Source organism: Colias croceus, chromosome 1 (genome assembly GCF_905220415.1).
Source record: "Colias croceus chromosome 1, ilColCroc2.1".
NCBI classification, from domain to species: Eukaryota; Metazoa; Arthropoda; class Insecta; order Lepidoptera; family Pieridae; genus Colias; species Colias croceus.
The window spans coordinates 2,008,359-2,027,387 of record NC_059537.1 but is presented as its reverse complement, the minus strand read 5'-3'; the positions used below and the strand labels follow the sequence as shown (position 1 = coordinate 2,027,387).

General features: G+C 33.1%; 1 protein-coding gene across 19 annotated transcripts in view; it reads right to left on the bottom strand.

Moving 5' to 3' along the window:
* Window positions 1-708: 708 nt before the first annotated feature.
* Window positions 709-19,029, bottom strand: part of LOC123695178 (neuronal acetylcholine receptor subunit alpha-7) — a 100,536-nt gene continuing 82,215 nt past the window's right edge. For 4 of the 19 annotated variants that reach the window (XM_045640942.1, XM_045640970.1, XM_045640965.1 and 1 more), the window contains 8 exons: window positions 10,967-11,147; window positions 9,784-9,859; window positions 9,309-9,503; window positions 8,427-8,513; window positions 5,827-5,936; window positions 5,414-5,640; window positions 4,758-4,955; window positions 709-4,394 (listed from right to left, as the gene is read on the bottom strand). In XM_045640942.1, coding sequence (XP_045496898.1) covers window positions 4,310-4,394; window positions 4,758-4,955; window positions 5,414-5,640; window positions 5,827-5,936; window positions 8,427-8,513; window positions 9,309-9,503; window positions 9,784-9,859; window positions 10,967-11,147 — 1,159 coding nt within the window. In that variant the 3' untranslated portion in view covers window positions 709-4,309. Of the gene's footprint in view, window positions 4,395-4,757; window positions 4,956-5,413; window positions 5,641-5,826; window positions 5,937-8,426; window positions 8,514-9,041; window positions 9,129-9,308; window positions 9,504-9,783; window positions 9,860-10,966; window positions 11,148-19,029 lie in introns of all 19 variants that reach the window. The other 15 variants (XM_045640949.1, XM_045640987.1, XM_045640982.1 and 12 more) reach the window with 5 other exon arrangements.

Below are 19,029 nucleotides of genomic sequence, written 5' to 3'. Positions count from 1 at the left end.
TTACGAGACAAAGAAATTTACTCAGGGAAAAGTAAACGAGAAAATACGCATCAGTAAAACATTTGGTCTTAAAAATAAACTTAAATAAAAGATGTACTTAGATGTTGCGAAATATTTTTGTTAGTTCTGTGAATGAATGTATGTAATAATGTTGTATAATTGTTTGTCAATATTATCGTATCTTTATTTTGTATGTCGACGGCGCTGGCGCGCGGTAAATCTCTAAAGAGATTATGTTTGCGCCAGTTTAATTTAATTTATAATGAATTGTATTATTGTATTGTATAAATAAAATAAATAAAAATAAATAAAATAAGTTTGTACATCTGCTATGTACAATTGTAAAAATTTGTATTCATCACGTTAAGGTTATCGTGATTTTGTATTGTGTTTTTGAATTAATAAAAATCATTTATATACGAAATAATTTTGTATCTACTACTACTGTAGATTTTTATTAATTCAAAAACACAATAAATTAGTAAATATGTATTGTCTAGTAAAAACACATTCTGTAAAGGATTCTGTGTTAGTTTTTTCGATAACCAAATAATTTTTAAGCATTGTTTCTGTGAAATTACAAATACTTACACTTAGAAATCAAACAAAAGAAGTGTCTATATAATCTTGCTTTGTTGGTATCATGTAAATTGTAGTTAGTACACTTATTCGTTTATATTATTGTAAAGGGAGAAATAAAACACATAATTATAAATCAGATTGCTTTAATTTTAGTTTAATACAAATCGATTTCTACTTACGATAATCAATTTAACGAATAACCGTATTACCCGTTGGTTTTAAATATTTTTTACAAATTTATTTTTATTTCTTTAGTGACATCTATTATAAAAACCTCCATAGGGGCTTTACAAACTTACATTAAACGGTTTATCTTACCTGCAGTCGTATTTTAATTAATCTTTTATTTCGACTATGGTTAAGCCACAGGAACACAATATGGAATTACTCTCCGTGTATGACATTATGAGACCTATTTGTGGTTAAAATATATCACTCAACTCTTTCAGAAATACAGCAAACATTCTTTATGTGACATTTCCACGTTTAGGTCTGATAATATCTTGCACAAGTAGTACAATGAATGGATGAACGTGCTCTAAATGACTATCATTATCAAAACTTAATAAGAAAGAAAACACCGAAATTAAACGCATCATAGAAGCGTGATTATATCTATAGGAAAGCTGATTGTTTGTCTTTACTTAGTAGAAAACACTATCAATTTGATAATAAACCCGGATAATATTGAATAAAGCAAGCAATTTGATCAAGTTAAAGACAATACGAGTGTGTGGGTACAGCAACAGCTCCATAAAGGACGTGAGAAGATAACGCGCTATTGTCGAAAAGGTTCCGCAAGATTACGCTATGATTTTCCTTTATCAGTTACTATTGTGCCCTCAATATAAAGGACAGAGATATATTCGATTAGAAAATAAACAGCATTAAACGCGAGATGAAATTTCAAATGTCTTTGAGTTAATCGGTTTAGGAGGCTGTGAATACGAATGAAATCAAACCGACAATTCATATCTTAGATTACAATATATTAGAAATTCAGAATAGAAAATACGAGTCCAAAATACCTGTTTCGAGTTTAAAGCATTAAGTTCCGGTTGGGCAAAAGGTGCAGTGTTTAAACGAATTGCAAAGTTTTGGTCCGAAATTGTTCGTGTCAAGAAAGTGAAGAAGCAACAGAATAAAACGTTTTTGACCAAATCGAAAACAAATTATATTTGACTTGAGAACTATTACGTTAACAATTATTATTAGTTCCTATCTATGTGATTGATGCGAGCGTTATTTTAAATTATTTTTATGGCAGCTTCATTTCCTTAATTTAAGAGTACTAACCTCTTATGAGATACCTAACTAATAAGTCCAGTAGTTTGTTTATATAGAGGAGTTAGTCATTTCCCTTCAGTAGCTAACAAGCGTGTGATAATATGTACAAGAAACTAAGGCGTAAAGTAAACTGCAGATGAAGTATTATTTATGTTATTTCAATGTTTAGTAAAATCCAGTCCTAAGCAGGCTGTTTATAATGGTTTTCTTAATTTACTTCTTTTACTGTAGAACAATTCTACTCGTTTTATAATTTACATTTTATCAAACATTGGAACGCCATCAATAGGCTTTATAAATGTCTCACAACCTCTCATTAATATTTAATTAACTAAGCTTTTAAAATTGGCTGATTCGCCGATTGACGCGACCCAATGCCTTCTCAACATTAACGTTAAATTATATTAATAAAGACACTATTTCGTTCTTTTAAATTATTTTTTACAATAAATCTCTCAACTTTATGATTTATTTAATCACCTATAATCGAACTTAAACGATATTTATAAGTCCTAAAATTTGGCACTAATAAATCTATTCATCGTACCTTTTCAACATCTTTTCCATTAACGTCGGTTGTGATCACAAATAACAATATAGAAATCTCGAAATTATAACAAATCTAATAATAAGATACGTAGAATAAAAAATTAGTAATCTTGATATAGTTTCAGCACCAACGGTATGACTTAATGAAATTACAATGTTTAATGGAAGAATAGCTAGTGTACAGAATCGTGAAACGAAACTATCGAACGGCAATACAATAGATGAAAATAAGAAAAGTTACATCCGATCATTTCAAAAATCTCACACATATTTAAGAACACATTGAAACGAGTTAATTTATACTATTTAATTCACTAATTAGTGAGCTTCCTTATAGTTTAATTTAAATGATCATTATCTAATAAAGAGGGACACGACAACTAGTCTATCACGACACCTATAAGAGCGAAATCGAGGAACGGACATAGACAAAGATGTGAATAAATGTTAATTTCATTATACATTATTATACTCGTACGTAACTATATCTACTATGCTAAGTTACAGCTATCCGATAGTCCGAGACCTACGAGGGTGTAGATCGAAGCCGAATAACATTTTAATTTTACTATATTAATTTAACTCATCCAATCGGTGCTTCGAAGCGATATATTAGCGTTTCCAAATTGATATTCCTACTCGGGGGCTTTAACTGTCGATGAATGACGAACATTGTGTCTCGAGATGATCCAACGTGACTCTGGTTCATATTTCTCAATTCCGCGCAATTCCAAGTTTTAAACGCAATCCCTAAACTAATGCTAACCCAAATCCGAACGATCCCTTCGCAAACAACCAATTTCAGATAATGGAACCAAAGTAACTTCGACCCGCATAAAATTTTCCTATAGCGCATTCTAACTCGTAAGCTATCGTCTAAACAATATTATTCCGATCATTTAGCTTATGTACATTACTAATCTAGGGTAATGTCATCGTCAATGATCCCAAATTTACTTTAATAAACATTGAAGTATTTCTGATTCCCATTAGATTCCAATAATTAACATTTAGGAATTATTATACCGAAACATTAACGCGTACATGATTTATCGATTAACAATATGATGCAATTCCTATTAAAATCGTATCGTAGAACATAATCGAGTAACGAAACGAGTCGACTATTTGAGTAGACATTAGAAATATATATCAACAAATCGCAACATTATCTGTATTAATTCCTAGTCAACATCACAATCGTTTTTAATAACGCTGTCCTTAATTCCGCTATATAACGTTAAGTTTACATTTACCGTCTTTCGACTGAATAAAGAGACGTGTGCGTATATACCACGTATCTGAGAATAATAGTATTGTACAGTATAATTAGTAGGTACTAAGATTAGTTCTCTCGAAGAATTGCGATCGGACCCATCTGCCCCAGTACTGGGACCAATGATGTTATAAGTAAAAAGGTGTAGATTGGTTATTTGCATTCCGGGGACATCTTAATGTGGGTAATTATCCAGAATTTCAGTTGTGTCTTTTTTGCACACAATGCTTGAATATACGAGTTCAATTTTCATGTAGATAAGCTATTTCAAGTTGAGTTAAGACGAGTCCTCCTGAAACAGCTTTTCTCTTAATTTCCTAGGAAGGCCCTTTGCATTATATAACATTGGGAAGGAAATAAATTATTTAATTTTCATGTAGATAATCTACTTTAAGTTACGAAAGAGCAGGTCCTCCTAATTCCCCTAGAGATTTCCTCCTCCTAAAGATTTTCTCTTAAACTTAGGAGGATCCTACTCCATTTTCTTTAAAATAAACAAACAAACATTTTTTCACAATTTTTTTTATTTTTTAATCTACACATTTTACTCATAACATCATTGCCCCAGTGCCCACTGCCCTTGCTACTCCGAGCCACGCATCACACAGTATGGGGTTACTGTACGATGATGTGTGGCGCGGAGAGCAGCACGGCCACCGTCGCGATGATTGTGAACATCGTGAACACGAACAGACAGAACCTGGGGGAGAAACAATGTATTTTAGCACTTCTACAATATTGCCAAATAAAAAATGGCAGATATAAATCTTCTGGGCCGTTTATAAAAAGTCTTTGATAGTCACACATACGAGAACAACATCAGTTACAGACATTACATAGATGCTTAACAAGATAATATGCTAAAGGTCTGTCAGTATACCAAAATTTTCTTCAACTATATAGCATTGACAATAATTAAATCAAAATGTTGGGAAAGAGTCAATATCGTCAGAACTGATAATTTCTTCAAACCCTTCTAAACATAATATACACTCCCAAATTTACATATTATATTCTACCCTCTTAAAATCCTACCCATTTCTACCATTTATATTCCACTCACCTATCCACAACCATAGCCGCGAACTTCCAGTCACTGATCAGCTCCGCTTCCTCATCAGCCTTCTTCATCCTCGCGGTGATGAACTGCAGTTCCCGCAGTATGAGATGCAGCTCCCGGTGATGGCCACCGAGCCCCACGTCCTCCATCGTGGATGGCCGCACGAAGGACCGGCGGAAATCCGTTCTGAATATTGAACAGCTGTTAACAAGAATAAATAAGTAAAGAGCTTCGAGAAGGGAGGGATTTAGTAAGAATTACTGAAGAAGAGGGGTAGAGAAATTTAGGAGGTACATGAGATGATAAAGCTGGTAAGCTACCACTTTCTGAACTTTAAAAAATCGCTGATATGCTGATGAACACTTTTTTATCATGATAATTATGAACCTTCTAAATCTATTGAAAAAAAAAATGAGCCAAGTAAGAACTCAAGTTACAATTTTCAAATAGTGATTCATCTTCATCTTTATTGAAATTGTGTGTACTATAAATTTTGCTTAAATCACCGAACACCCAACAAGATGATGAGTGAGAAATTCTTACGATTAGTTCTCTTCATCAAAATAATCAAGATATTTAAAAAAGTACAGAGCAAAAAATTGTTTCATATCCATAAAATAAACGTTCCTAAACGTATTTAACACTATAACTAAAATTACCCAGGTCCCAGATTTCCCGTCGAAGCGGTACTATTCGGCGGAGGAGGCACATGTCTGAAATCGTCATCTATGTCCAGCACATTCGCTAACAAAGATTTGGAGGAACGTTCTTTTAATTCCAACTCTCTCATTCTATTGGTCATCATTATTGTTTTTCTTGTTATTTTCTTGCCCGGCCTCGACATGCGCAGGATCCACGGCAACCATTGTAGGAACACTGTTTTTATCTGTATCAAATTTATCAGTATTTAAATTATTGTCAGCAATTTCACTTGATTTAGAATTATTTATCTTATTTTTGTTGTATTGTTTAATTGAAATTTAATATGGGAAGGTGACATTTTTTTAAAGATTGTTTAAATATTATTTTATTAACAAACGTTTCCAAATATTTAAGAATTTCAATATCTTACCCATTGTGGCATTTCATGTATGTCTGCCGTCCGATGGTGGTAATTTAACACCACTACCGTCAACACTACTGACGATGCCACCATGAACATTATGCAGTTGAAGTATGTTCCTGTCATTGAAACAATCGCTGTACTCATATAATAAACTAACAAAAACTAACTACTTGATCAATTGAAAACTAATTTTTATCATCTTTTCTCTTAAACTACAAAAATCATAGCGTCAAATTAAATCTACAAGTTATAAAGGAATAAAAGAATTTATGACGTATTTAAAATTTAATTTATTTACATTTTATGAAGAATTTTCTATATCATATCAAGTTGAGTTGCCATGCAAGTACTTATCATGCTCTTAAAGAAGGTAATTAGTGTTTGAAAAGAAACTTTAAAACAAACTTGTTGAACCTTACATTTTAACCAACGGTGCATTTAATTGTAGGAGTTTATCATAATATACTAAGGACTTACATGAAAGGCCTTAGCTATTCCAATACGTAATTAAAACGTCTATAAAGATTAGACCTTCATTTATTAGAAAAAAATCAAACAATACAAACATAAAACTAGTAATAAAAGGATTAATTAGCAAACAATAAAAAATATATCAAGCAAAGAAATGTTTTCCTGTGACAAAACGCTAATATTAACTTTACTTATTTATAGGGACCACAGGCTGATGGTGAAACCCGTCGAGACCAGATACTTGGAGGCTGGGCCCTCTACCCGCATTCACTTAGTTGATTTAAACCGCTATTTAACTTCAACCAGTTTTATATATCTACAAGCAAAACCATTCCTGCATATTTAAAGCTTATTAGCATAAGTTTAATTAGGAGAGTTGTGCTTTATTCTTCGTTTTAATTATAAACATGCTCATTGTTATCTGACGTCAGTAGTCACCGAAATATCTCTACTCAACTTTGATTGTGAAAGATAGATGACAAGATTATTATCGTAAAGTCTATGAATGGGCGAGAATGAAGAGATAATGAATAAGATTATTTTAATACATTACAAGAAGGTATAATTTTGGCGAGATCAATCGACTAAGAAGATTAGTAGCTATTCGGCGCGAATCAAATGCATTTACCGATAGTCTTAAGCATAGAGTTCAGACATATCATAGAGACTTGGGATCTAATACAATAAAAAAAGAAGTTGAAGGAAATATAAATCCGCGTAATCTGAAATCAATCAAGCAAAACGTTGCTTTCTATTTATTCTTTAGATGCTTCGAGAATGAGCTGAGGAAACTCTTTACAAAGAAGAAAAGTGTGCAAAAATGCAGCAAGGCGATTTCCTCACAACCCATTCATCGAAAAATATTAATTTAGAAGGAGTTTTAGAAGAAATATTAGTTTTATTTAACATATTTTTTAAAGCAAACACCCGCTTCTCACCTATTAGGGGGATCGCCTCTGACGTTTTAGTGATGACGTGCCCCACCAATAGAGAGAAAACAGTTTGCGACAGGAGAATTGTAACACCTGCAAAGATCAAATAATCTATCACAAATAAAATCTACAAGGACACTCTTTATTGTACATTTACTCCCCCGGTTCTAGCGCCTCTGGAATTTACACCCGCTTTCTGTATGTGTGCAGTCGGTACAGGGCTCAAGTAAAATCATAAACAAAACAAAAAAACAATCATGCAGAAACTATTTAAGGAGATATTTTAATTTCATATTTATAGTATTGTTTAGTTGTTGAAATTTAAAGGAAGAGTAAAGAAACGAATATTCCGCCCAATCTGCCCTCCAAGTATCTATATTGCAGAACAAAAAATGTTTTTCAACGCAGCGCCCAAACCACAACACAAATATCCTGGAATCGATTGCGTACATTAAACAGTTATATTACAATTTACATCAAATATACAAGACAAAAGAAAACGAAAACGTTTCACTTACCTTTACAGCTTAAAGTGCAAGTAAAATATACCAAAGATCGCATGCCATGCACAAAAATATTGTTCGAATATTGCAAATGAAAATAAATTAGGGGCATTACAGAACCAATTATAATGAAATTCTTATAGGTAGTTTAGGTTACGAATAAAAATTAATATTAACTAAAGTATAAAATAAAATCACGAAAAATTATTGGAATTTAGTTATTCAACTTAGACCAAAATATTAATAGGACCACGAAATCGATTCCAAGATTTACTTAAAAATCCAAACAAAAAATGTAAAAAAACATAAAAAATAACTTGAATATTATAATAGACAATAATAAAAAAGCTGCACTTTACTTGGGAAGGTCAACAACAATATTATGATATATAAATATAATATTTTATAACAGTAAACACAAGCGAAGCGATACCTCATTTAATTTGATATAGAAAATTGTATCCAATATTAAATTAATATATCCATTTATATTCCACAAAGGATCAATAATCGAAACTTTTACTCCTTGTAATGTTTTAAAATATTGTTTAAATTTCGTTTAAATGGAAGGAAAAATGATTGACAGTTCAGATAAACGAAAACAAAAGAGACAACAAAACATAAAATGATGAAGGTAAAGTGAAAATAAATGGGGGGAAAACGGGAGGGGATCGATCGTGGTAAGGCGTGGGTAGTGTACCTAACAAGGGGATTGCATCGGAGACCTGCGGCAGAGTCTCAGCAACCAGGTTGAGAAACACCGTCAGCGAGAGAAGAATAGTGACTCCTGAAATCAAACACATGGTTAACCGCCTTCGACTCTGTGGCTTCCCTTTAATCACACAACTCTCCAGTTCCCATCCTTCGCCGAGTCCCGCTCGCTACACCGTATTCTGTGATGATGATGGTGTTCAGAACGAATGTGTATCTAGATTGTAGATCTCATATGTTAAGGGAGTAATTAGAAGGGTCACTAGCACAGTCACACGATTAAACAAAAAATCTAGTGCAAATAGCACAGTAAACGCACGCTGCTCAAAATTCAAATTCAAATTCAAATTTTATTTATTTACAAGAATGTAGTTACAAAAAAGGTGTTGTTACAATGATTTATTCAAACAAATAATTTAAAATTTGTTGAAGACAAACGAAGATCACAGTTTCACAATGAAAACTAGTAAGTTATATTCTTTGGCCGAATTTTAATAGATTAGCTTCTCCAGTGTATAGCTTCGTAAGATATAATTCCACTAGCATCTTGTAAAAGAAATATGTAGCAGCGTGCGTATAAAACTGATGTACTACAGTGCGATACCTATAAGAGGCACTGCATCCGATGTAGTAGGCATCTTTTCAGCAACCAGGTTCAGAAATACAGTCAACGACAATAATATCGTCACACCTGTTGGTAGTATCCAAAAAAAATTAAAATAAAACATCTAAGAGTCTAAAACATTTATTTCTATTTAGAATCCCAATCATACAGGTCCAAAACACCAACATCATCGACTTTGATCAGAAATCTTGTGCCATTTGCTAAAGCTTGTAAGAAGCTTGCTTACAGTTTTTAGTAGTGACTCACCTAACGTTAATTTTTCTCCTGAATCTGGTGGTAATGTGAAGCCCAAGAGAGCCATAGACGATATTAGGACACACGGTACAATTAAATTGAAGAAATAGTATAAAGTCCTTCTCCGAATCATTATTGTAAACGTCACATCCACATATGGTTCTGGGCAACACGCGTATGTTATTGTATTCTTCTTTCCTGGCATTCCTGGGAAGAATTTCACATCATAGCTTAGAACACAATTAGAAGTAAGCAGTCATAGAAATATCATAACATTACTGCCGATAGAACATAAAATTTAGAATGAACATATGAAGATTCATAAAATTTGGTCGATGAGGATGAGAATCCAAAAGATTTTCCCCTGACAAACGTATGTATGTATATGTAATGTGGTTTAAGAATATCTCACTTTTTTATCACAAAATTTACCGTAAAGAAACTGTTAAAACATTACCTACTGTAGAAATTATCATTTCACTCTTACCTATTAAATACCACTCGCCGTTTGTGATGAAGTCTGATAGATCACCCCCCGATTCATCTTTGAGCACCAGATCCAACTGTTATAGTAAAAATATTTTAAACGTGATCTACACACGTACCCATAATACAGATTTACCAAACACAGGTAAATCTATATTAAGGAAATCATGCAACTACCATGCTATTCTATCACATCATTTTGTTTCATACAATTTTAACTGAGGGAAATGTGAGAACCATAAATAAAAAGTGCTAGGAGTAATCTAAATAATTCCATGCTCATCAACTAGAAGAAAGGTATAAGAAAGGTGCCTTGCCATACGGCAATATGAAACACTAATCAAACATACCAAACAAAAAAAGACTAAAACACATGAACACATTTTAGCAGGGAAATGATAGTAACAGCAGTTTTAATCAAAAAACGAGGGAACTAAAATACAAGTTCTATGTCGATAAAAAAGCTCTATTACAAATAGGGTTTCGAATAGCTACGCATCTAAAAAATACATATCGTACAACCGTATGGCAGTTAGACTATGAAAATATATTTTAACGTCGACGTAATTTTGCATCATGCAAAATAGTACATACAGAACTTCCGGATAATATAAATTATCCTGGTTTCTCACATGGTTCCCTTATCTATCAACCCTAACTCATTCGTGAGGTACTTTATCTAAACCTTCTAGCTTCGTATAAAACGCTCGGCTTTTTTAGATAATATTCAAATTTTTTTTTCTAAAAATTTAAATTTCTCTGTTGGAAATAGAAGCTCGCGCATTCAAGCGGTATAATCTAAATTCATTAGGAAATACAAATACAAGTGCCGCTAAATGTAAGTGCGCTGATGAAATCACTGAGCCGTGGATAGAAAAACAGACGGCGAAGAGCGAAAACCGTAACATAACAAGCTTGAATTTTTTTAGTACACCGAGCTTATTAATTAGATTTTTATATGCATGAAATTTCAAAGAGAAAGTACTCATATAGCATTATACGTAAATATATTTTCTTTCGCATATTTTTAGCAACAACGAGCGCCTATTTCCCGTTTCAAAATTAACATTGAATTTGGGGTATTATTCATCATTTGCATATTTATTTTCCACGTCATTGCATAATCTTATTAACGTGGATTTTCTCTAGTAGTATATTTGTAAAGACCTAAAAGTGGCAAGTACCTGGTTGCCATCGTAAGTCCAGCTACCGAACTTCATGTCACAGTGTTGGTCGTCGAAAGGAAACCACGTGATGTCTATCTTGCATGTGCTCTTGAATATGCCCGGGGGCACGTACAGGCAACTGCCGTTGTTTCTGACCACCACATTCGTCTGGTACGTCCCGTCAAAACCCTCATCAGCACTATATCAAAAAGCATTCTTATATAATTCTATGTAAAGTACCTATAAAGGAGTAACATTACCACAATATGTGGAATGTCTGAAAGCAAAACCAGACCGAGACTCTCGATGAAACTTAAAGACGTCGGAATAGCGAATGTTATTCTTATGTAAATGAGCGCTGTTAAACACATCCTTACATAAAATCTATTTGAATTTAGGATTCGTACCAGCTGGCTATATAATTCATGCAAACATGGCGTGCCTCGGAGGGAACGCTTTAGGATGCAATGAGTCTGCTCATGCAGATATGGCCACATTTTGCATTTCCTTTTTTGTTATAGTTTTAGTGCATTTATTAAATCTCTCATTCAAAGTACAGCTGAAAATTTCAGCAGCAACATTGGCGTATGATATTTCAGTGAAAATATAAACATGAAATGTGTCACACACTTTGGCCGTCGCCTAAAAAGCAATTCCCTGTAAATGAATCCTCAATGAATAAATTAAGTAAATTCAGAGCTCTGGTCCCTTTTAAATCGTTACCCAAGAGATTTTTTAATCAATAACAAACCATTTAAATCGTATAATGTACAAAGGGTCTCAATTTATTGTGATATAAATTTACAAATTAAGTTATTAAAGTAACGGCTACGGTACATAGAGGTTAAAAAGCAATTTAGGGGCACAATTTTATCCAGAAACATAAGATAAAACATCAAAGGAAAATGCTTTAGATTGAGCAATAAAATAAATGACTTGTTAAAGGAAGCTGGTAGAAAGGAAAATTTATTTATTTACAACATCGATGTTTATTGTGATAGAAGCAAAAGAAATATTAGCGTTAAATTGAAGTTTAGTGCTCAGGATTTATCTGGGACGTTTAATGGTTTCGATAAAAATATCAGCATTAAGGGACATGTTTATCGAATTATTTAGGTTAGACGTTTATCAGTCATTCCTTCGCTTATACAGATTGTTGGGGGTTTCTTTTGTAATCTGATAAGCGAAACAATGGGTGTGGTGATTCAAATCAGCGACTATGGAGCCGTGTACAGTGATGTGGCAACACGGAGTAGGAGGTCGGATTCCTCGCAAACGATTGTTGCTTTCAGAAGCAAGAATCGTAAATCGGCTTAACCTCCTACTGTGCTGTCACATTCTCTGAAAGAAATCGTGTTAGTGTGTGTTGTTTGTTATTATTGGAATTAAGCAAAGCGTTTATATGTAATTTTAAATTAAGGTTTAATATAACATATTAAAATGTTTGCTGTGTTGTTGTCAAAATAAAAAAAGAACAAGTACTTGAAATGTCAAATAAGTTTTAAAGTATAAGATAATTTTATATTTAATACAATCATATTATGTTTCGCGTGCAATAATTATTGATAAGTCATTTACAATCTAGTTCCTATTCATTCATGTTTAAAAACTTTTATACGCCAATGTCTGTTAAGTTGGTTAGATACGTTGTATTATTAGTTTTATAAATACTTTATGATAAACTTACTTATACTACATATTATTATATATTTTCATATTATACAAATCATATACAAATACATTTTACAACCTGATGGATGTAATGAATATGACGTTTTCGTAGAAGTGCAAATAGAGTCCACGCTATGGCGCAATAGACTATGTTCCTAACCACTCCAAACACATTAACGTGTGTAACAAAACATAGAAATTCAGTTAAAATGTTAAATAAACCATCATCTCATTATCAACCCTTAATCATCGACTGCTGAATAGCTCTCCTATGGTACGCCACTGAACCTTAGAAAAATAGATTCTTTTTTCAATTTCGCGCTAATCTATACATATAATAAAATCGTAGGAAAGTCAAAACTGTACATTGAATATTTTTTTAAAAGAATACTTGGGCCGTGATCTATAATCGATATAGAAGCCAAAAACATAGTTTTTAGAATTTTTGTCTGTTTGTCTGTTTGTCTGTTTGTCTGTTTGTCTGTTTGTCTGTATGTTTGTCTGGGCTAATCTCGAAAAGTACTGCATAGATTGACTTCAAATTTTGCATGAATATTACTAACAGGTCGGGTGAGGCTATAGGCTATATATTATCAAGCTATCACCTACGGGGGAGGAGCTGTGAACCTTTATTTTTCTTACATATTCCGTGTACTACGACAGCGTACAATCTAAAGACTCATGTTTAAATGTTGTTTTTGAGTAAGCCATGCTATTATCTACCTTTACACTATAAAAACTACGTCATTTATGTAATTTTGGCAGAGAAACAGTTAAATGAATCTTAGCAGTATAAAGACAAATTTGAAACAACGCCATCTATAGCCAGTGTTATAAAAATCAAACACACATTAACTATTGGAAATTAATAATTAAATGACGCATATATAAATGTTGTTTGACAATATCTAGATTGAAACTATAAAAATTATGCCATTTAAGTAACTTGGGAAGAGAAACATAGTTTAAAGAATGTAAGTTGTATAATGTTAATTTTGTAACAGCGCCATCTATGGGATTTCGTAAAAATCAAATCAATTTACATGTTAACACTACTGAATACACTGTTGAAAATTAATAATTTAAATATAATCATGTTATTTATTTAACTCTTTAACCCATATCTTCCCTTCCCTATAAGGTATATTTCGTGTAAATAATAAATATACTACATTTTTTTAAAGTGAGGTTAGATGTTTATTATTTTAAGTAAAACTAGACACCATTATCTACAGTAATTAATCTAATATTGATTGTGTTCATTAGTTACAATTTTAAAAATCTTCGTGTTTTATAAATTTACTAGCTTACCGCCCGCGGCTTCGCCCGCTTTGTCTAAAACCTAATAAATTATATACCTTGCTCTTGAATTAGTCTATTTATTTAAAAAACCGCATCAAAATCCGATGCGTAGTTTTAAAGATTTAAGCATACAAAGGGACATAGGGACAGAGAAATCGACTTTTGACTATTGAATGCCATAAAACCAAAAATATCAAATGCAATCTTAGTGTTTTGTGAATTTTCACCATCATGCGTTCCCACTAAAGGTAAGTTGTTACATACAGGTATTTATTTTTTTATAATGATAGCAATTCATGTGTTTTGTTGGTATTATATTATTACACTTTTTGAATGAAATAATAAAATGATGAATTGATGAATTCTTTTATAGCAATTCTTATTAATTAACTTTTACAAGATTTTGAGGTGCATTGGGAACAGTAGTTTTTGATAAAATTTTATTTGTAAGTAGCTTTTTTTATAGATTTACAGTTAACTTTTGATTTTTTTATTTACAGATTCAATGCTCATAAAATTATATCGCCTTTGGAAGACGATTTCTGCTGACCATTTTACAACACCACTTGAAAATTGATGATTTGATGATAAAGATAGTGGCAGCGAGGATTATGTGGAAATTAGTAATCATCCGCTTCGTTAATTTTTGACTGAAGTTAATGTCCAACGTCCAATGGTTCAATCATTGATCAATATCAATAATAGTGTTAATCATAATGGTTCAATCATTGGAAGTATCTCGGGAAATTTTGGAGGATATTTTTCAGGAAGGAGAGGAGGGGCAGCCAGCCACATATCAAACTACTACGTTTTAGTACCGAAAAAATTTTATTGCCAAATGAAACGTAAATTTTGCACTCACAACTGTACAAGTAATGTTTTTATTTTGACTTTGCGGTTAACTGATTATAATATTTATCGTTATGGCTATCGAGGTACCGACCGTACTGGGATCAGAGTACATGATATACAGTTCATCATCCAGGATTGCTAAGAGCATTTTCACACTGAACAAGATGTTTTCTTTGAATCGTAGTTGCTTCATTTATTTATTTTTAATCATTTTACATAACTAATATGTTTTATATTTTATAAATATATCATTTTCATTATTTATAAATAAAATGGATCCAACATAACTTTGTTGTGTATCATTTCTCTATTAATAACCCATAGGCATATTTTCCGAGCGCCCCATTTAAGTTGCGGTCCTGAAATTATAAAAAATGTATGTATACTTTTGCCAAATATGTATAAGCTCATTGCTCAAGCTCATTTTTACATAAAAATAACAAAAACTAAACTACTAAATAAAATAAATTATGTAAAGATTTTATAAGAAAACACAGTATATTTATTAGGAGACGGTGATCTCTTCCAGGCAAAAGATATTCATCAGCTCAATAAAATTGAATAGTATGTTGTTAGTTATTCTTTAGATTCACAATTGTAATGAGCATTTCCGCATGCAAGTTATTTCAAGTAGTATCGTAGTTTAGATATATCATAGTTTTGACACATTAAAGTTCCAACAAAACCCTCAAATTTTTGAGCAGAGTTGAGCAAGATAATTTGAAAAATGTGCCGTGTTAAGTATTATAGAAAAGGTTAGTTCGTTGGTAATTATTATTTCTTCTTCATTTACATGTTGTTAGTAAAAATAAACTTTGACTAACAGTCAAAGTATATTTTAACTAATACTAACTATTATACTTATGTTCAGTATTTATCTGTATTATTATTGCTTGGTAATTAATATATTTTCATGTCGTATACTTAATTATAAACATAAGTTTGATGTGTTATTAGCTGGATTTATTGAAGTGAAAACTTTTTTAGCGGCGTTGGGTATAAAATCTTAAACTCGCGTCAGGACACGTGACCATCGAAAAAGCGTAAGACGGATGTTAGTTTTTTTAGCCCTTATATTCCATGCGTAAGACAGATACCTACCATTCCAAAATATCAAACATGCTGAACGTTAATAATCAAGTTTTCACTTCTGCCGGCTATCTGCCGGCACTCCCGGAGTGCAACCCGTCTTTTTTTTTACACACTCACAGACTTATAATATTTTATATGTTAAAATAGTGTTAATCATATTAATATTTTTTCACAATAAAAAATATTTCCTTTTTTCTGATGGTGATGTTATGAGGACCATATTCGGTCCTCATATCATTAAAAATCTGTGCGAAAACTATAAACACTTGTGAGGCCCTCACGGCAGTCACGGATGAATTCTACACATACCCGTGGCCCTGTCGTTGATGCGGCTCGACGGAACACAGTGGGGTTTTGGTCGGTAGGAATCCGACATAACCCACGGCCTCTTCCCCGGAGGCCGTGGGTATCTATGCAAGATTTCCCCACTAAAAAAAAAAGGCCCTCACGGCAGATCGGGGCGGTCTGACGCGAAGTGGGGACAGCGTTGTCACTGTATCGCTTTTGCCACGCTTTTCAACAGACTTATTCGATAGTTCAGTTTTGTGTTAAGACCGCTGTGACAACCAACCCGTGAGACAAACAAACCCGGTTTCCCCTATTATCCCGTTAGACCGAAACCCTCACTGAGAGGGAATTACGTCTCACTACTGATCACGACAGTCATATTTTATCTCGAGAATCTGAAACTTTACTCAATATGAAGACCGTTTGACAAATGATAGGGTGTATCATAATATTATTCGATCTCTTGAAGATGAACATGAGCATAAGCAATGACTAGAGTAGGGACGCGAATATTACAATTATTTGAGACAAGAACGATTAATATTTGTTTAATGAAAGATTAAGAATTGAAATTATTCAGTCTCTGAAAACGGACGAATAGCGAGAGGCCCGTCTTACTGCAGACGATTTCGTCATAGTCTTGATGACTTAGAGGTAAACAATCTACGAATTCGGTGGTGTGGTCCGACAAATATAAAAGTGGGTTTGCTTATAACCTCACAATTTATTACAGATCATCTTCTGTATAGGCGATATTAACGTAGTATGTTCTTTGCATGCTTTACATGCTTTAAAGTGGAGTAAGGAGACGGCTTTCGTTTGAAGATACACCGGAACCTTTGAAATCACTACTTTTAGAGGAACATACTGTGCAATCTAAACTGTTATTAGACAATATTCGCTCTTATAGTAGTGCGTTTCAAATGATCCTTTGGTGCTCAATAATTATCAGAAGGTCCTTTCATGCTTACTTTTAAGATACAAGGTCAAGTTTACCATTTGATAGGATCCCTTTTGCCTGAAGGCCAACCTAAGTTTGTTTAAATATATTTTGTATTCGACTACTGACAACGAATAGTGGAATACAAGAAATCAATATTTCTCAAATTTAAAACTGAACTCATTTCACAATTATTTTAGAACAGGTTAATTCGTATGTATGCAGTTTTAAATCGAAATTAGAAGCTTTTCCTCAAGATGGTGATATCGGCACTCAGGAACTCCCTGGACGTGTTATAACGCCCAGGCCACAGTATTACAATTTTTCCTACAGTAGAGCAACGAATGTATTTTCGCATAGCAACGGAGGGGAACTCGCGGGGGGTCAAGTGACGCGGGCCACGTACCACAAACATGCTTAGTTTGTGGTACCGAGCGCGAAAGAAAGTCATCGTGTTTTTAGTAAAGTTACTATGTATACTGACGTAATTTAATACTTAGGTACATATTCTATAATGGTGCGCTCAAACTGTTAATCTACATTTAATTTAGATTATTATTTGAAATACTAAGTAATGTAGAATTTAAATCACATTCATTCATGTTGTCTTTAGATTTTAAGATTTTCTTATCAGTGTTCAATTTTAATGTAGTTAAATTTTATAAGAGACAATAATTAAGAACATTCAAAATATAAAGTTAAAGTTAAATCAAAATATAAATTCAAGAAAAGGTCGTGTTCCATCGTTACAATATTGTATTCACTGAAAAGTGCTTCATATTGGTTGAAATGGTTGTTAAATCATCTCAATAGATGGCGCGCGGTGTGTCCCTTAAGACACATAAAACTGAAAGGATAGAATGAATTCGATTGCTCAGGCGGGTCACGAGTGGCTGAGTTGGTTAGGCATCCGCCCCGGAATGGCGCGAAGGATGCGGGTTCAAGTCCCGCCTCGTGATCGAATTTTTTCTATCCTTTATAAATTTATATTTATAAAGCATTTGAATGCCATAAAAACAAAAAAAAATATAAATTCAAGAAAAGGTCGTGTTCCATCGTTACAATATTGTATTCACTGAAAAGTGCTTCATATTGGTTGAAATGGTTGTTGAATCATCTCAATAGATGGCGCGCGGTGTGTCCCTTAAGACACATAAAACTGAAAGGATAGAATGAATTCGATTGCTCAGGCGGGTCACGAGTGGCTGAGTTGGTTAGGCATCCGCCCCGGAATGGCGCGAAGGATGCGGGTTCAAGTCCCGCCTCGTGATCGAATTTTTTCTATCCTTTATAAATTTATATTTATAAAGCATTTGAATGCCATAAAAAACCAAAAAATATAAATTCAAGAAAAGGTCGTGTTCCATCGTTACAATATTGTATTCACTGAAAAGTGCTTCATATTGGTTGAAATGGTTGTTAAATCATCTCAATAGATGGCGCGCGGTGTGTCCCTTAAGACACATAAAACTGAAAGGATAGAATGAATTCGATTGCTCAGGCGGGTCACGAGTGGCTGAGTTGGTTAGGCATCCGCCCCGGAATGGCGCGAAGGATGCGGGTTCAAGTCCCGCCTCGTGATCGAATTTTTTCTATCCTTTATAAATTTATGTCATATAAATTGTAATTCTCTTATCTTCAACAGTGTTACACATCAGTGTGAGTAGCGTCTCAAGCAACAGAAGAAAACAAGGTGCCTATTACAGAAATCTGGAAGTCATTCAAAGGTTCGCTTACAAAATCTACAATAAATTACTGTATAAATTCCAAGCCAATACTTAGCCAAGATTTCATTCCTTGTTCGAGTATTTGCAGAAATATTCGTTTAATTAGTTGACTTGAGCTACGAAAATTTGAATTGTAATATTTAAAACTTTCCAAGTTTTTCGTGTAAGAGTCAGTAAGCGTATAAACGAAGGTTTTTAATTCGATCAAG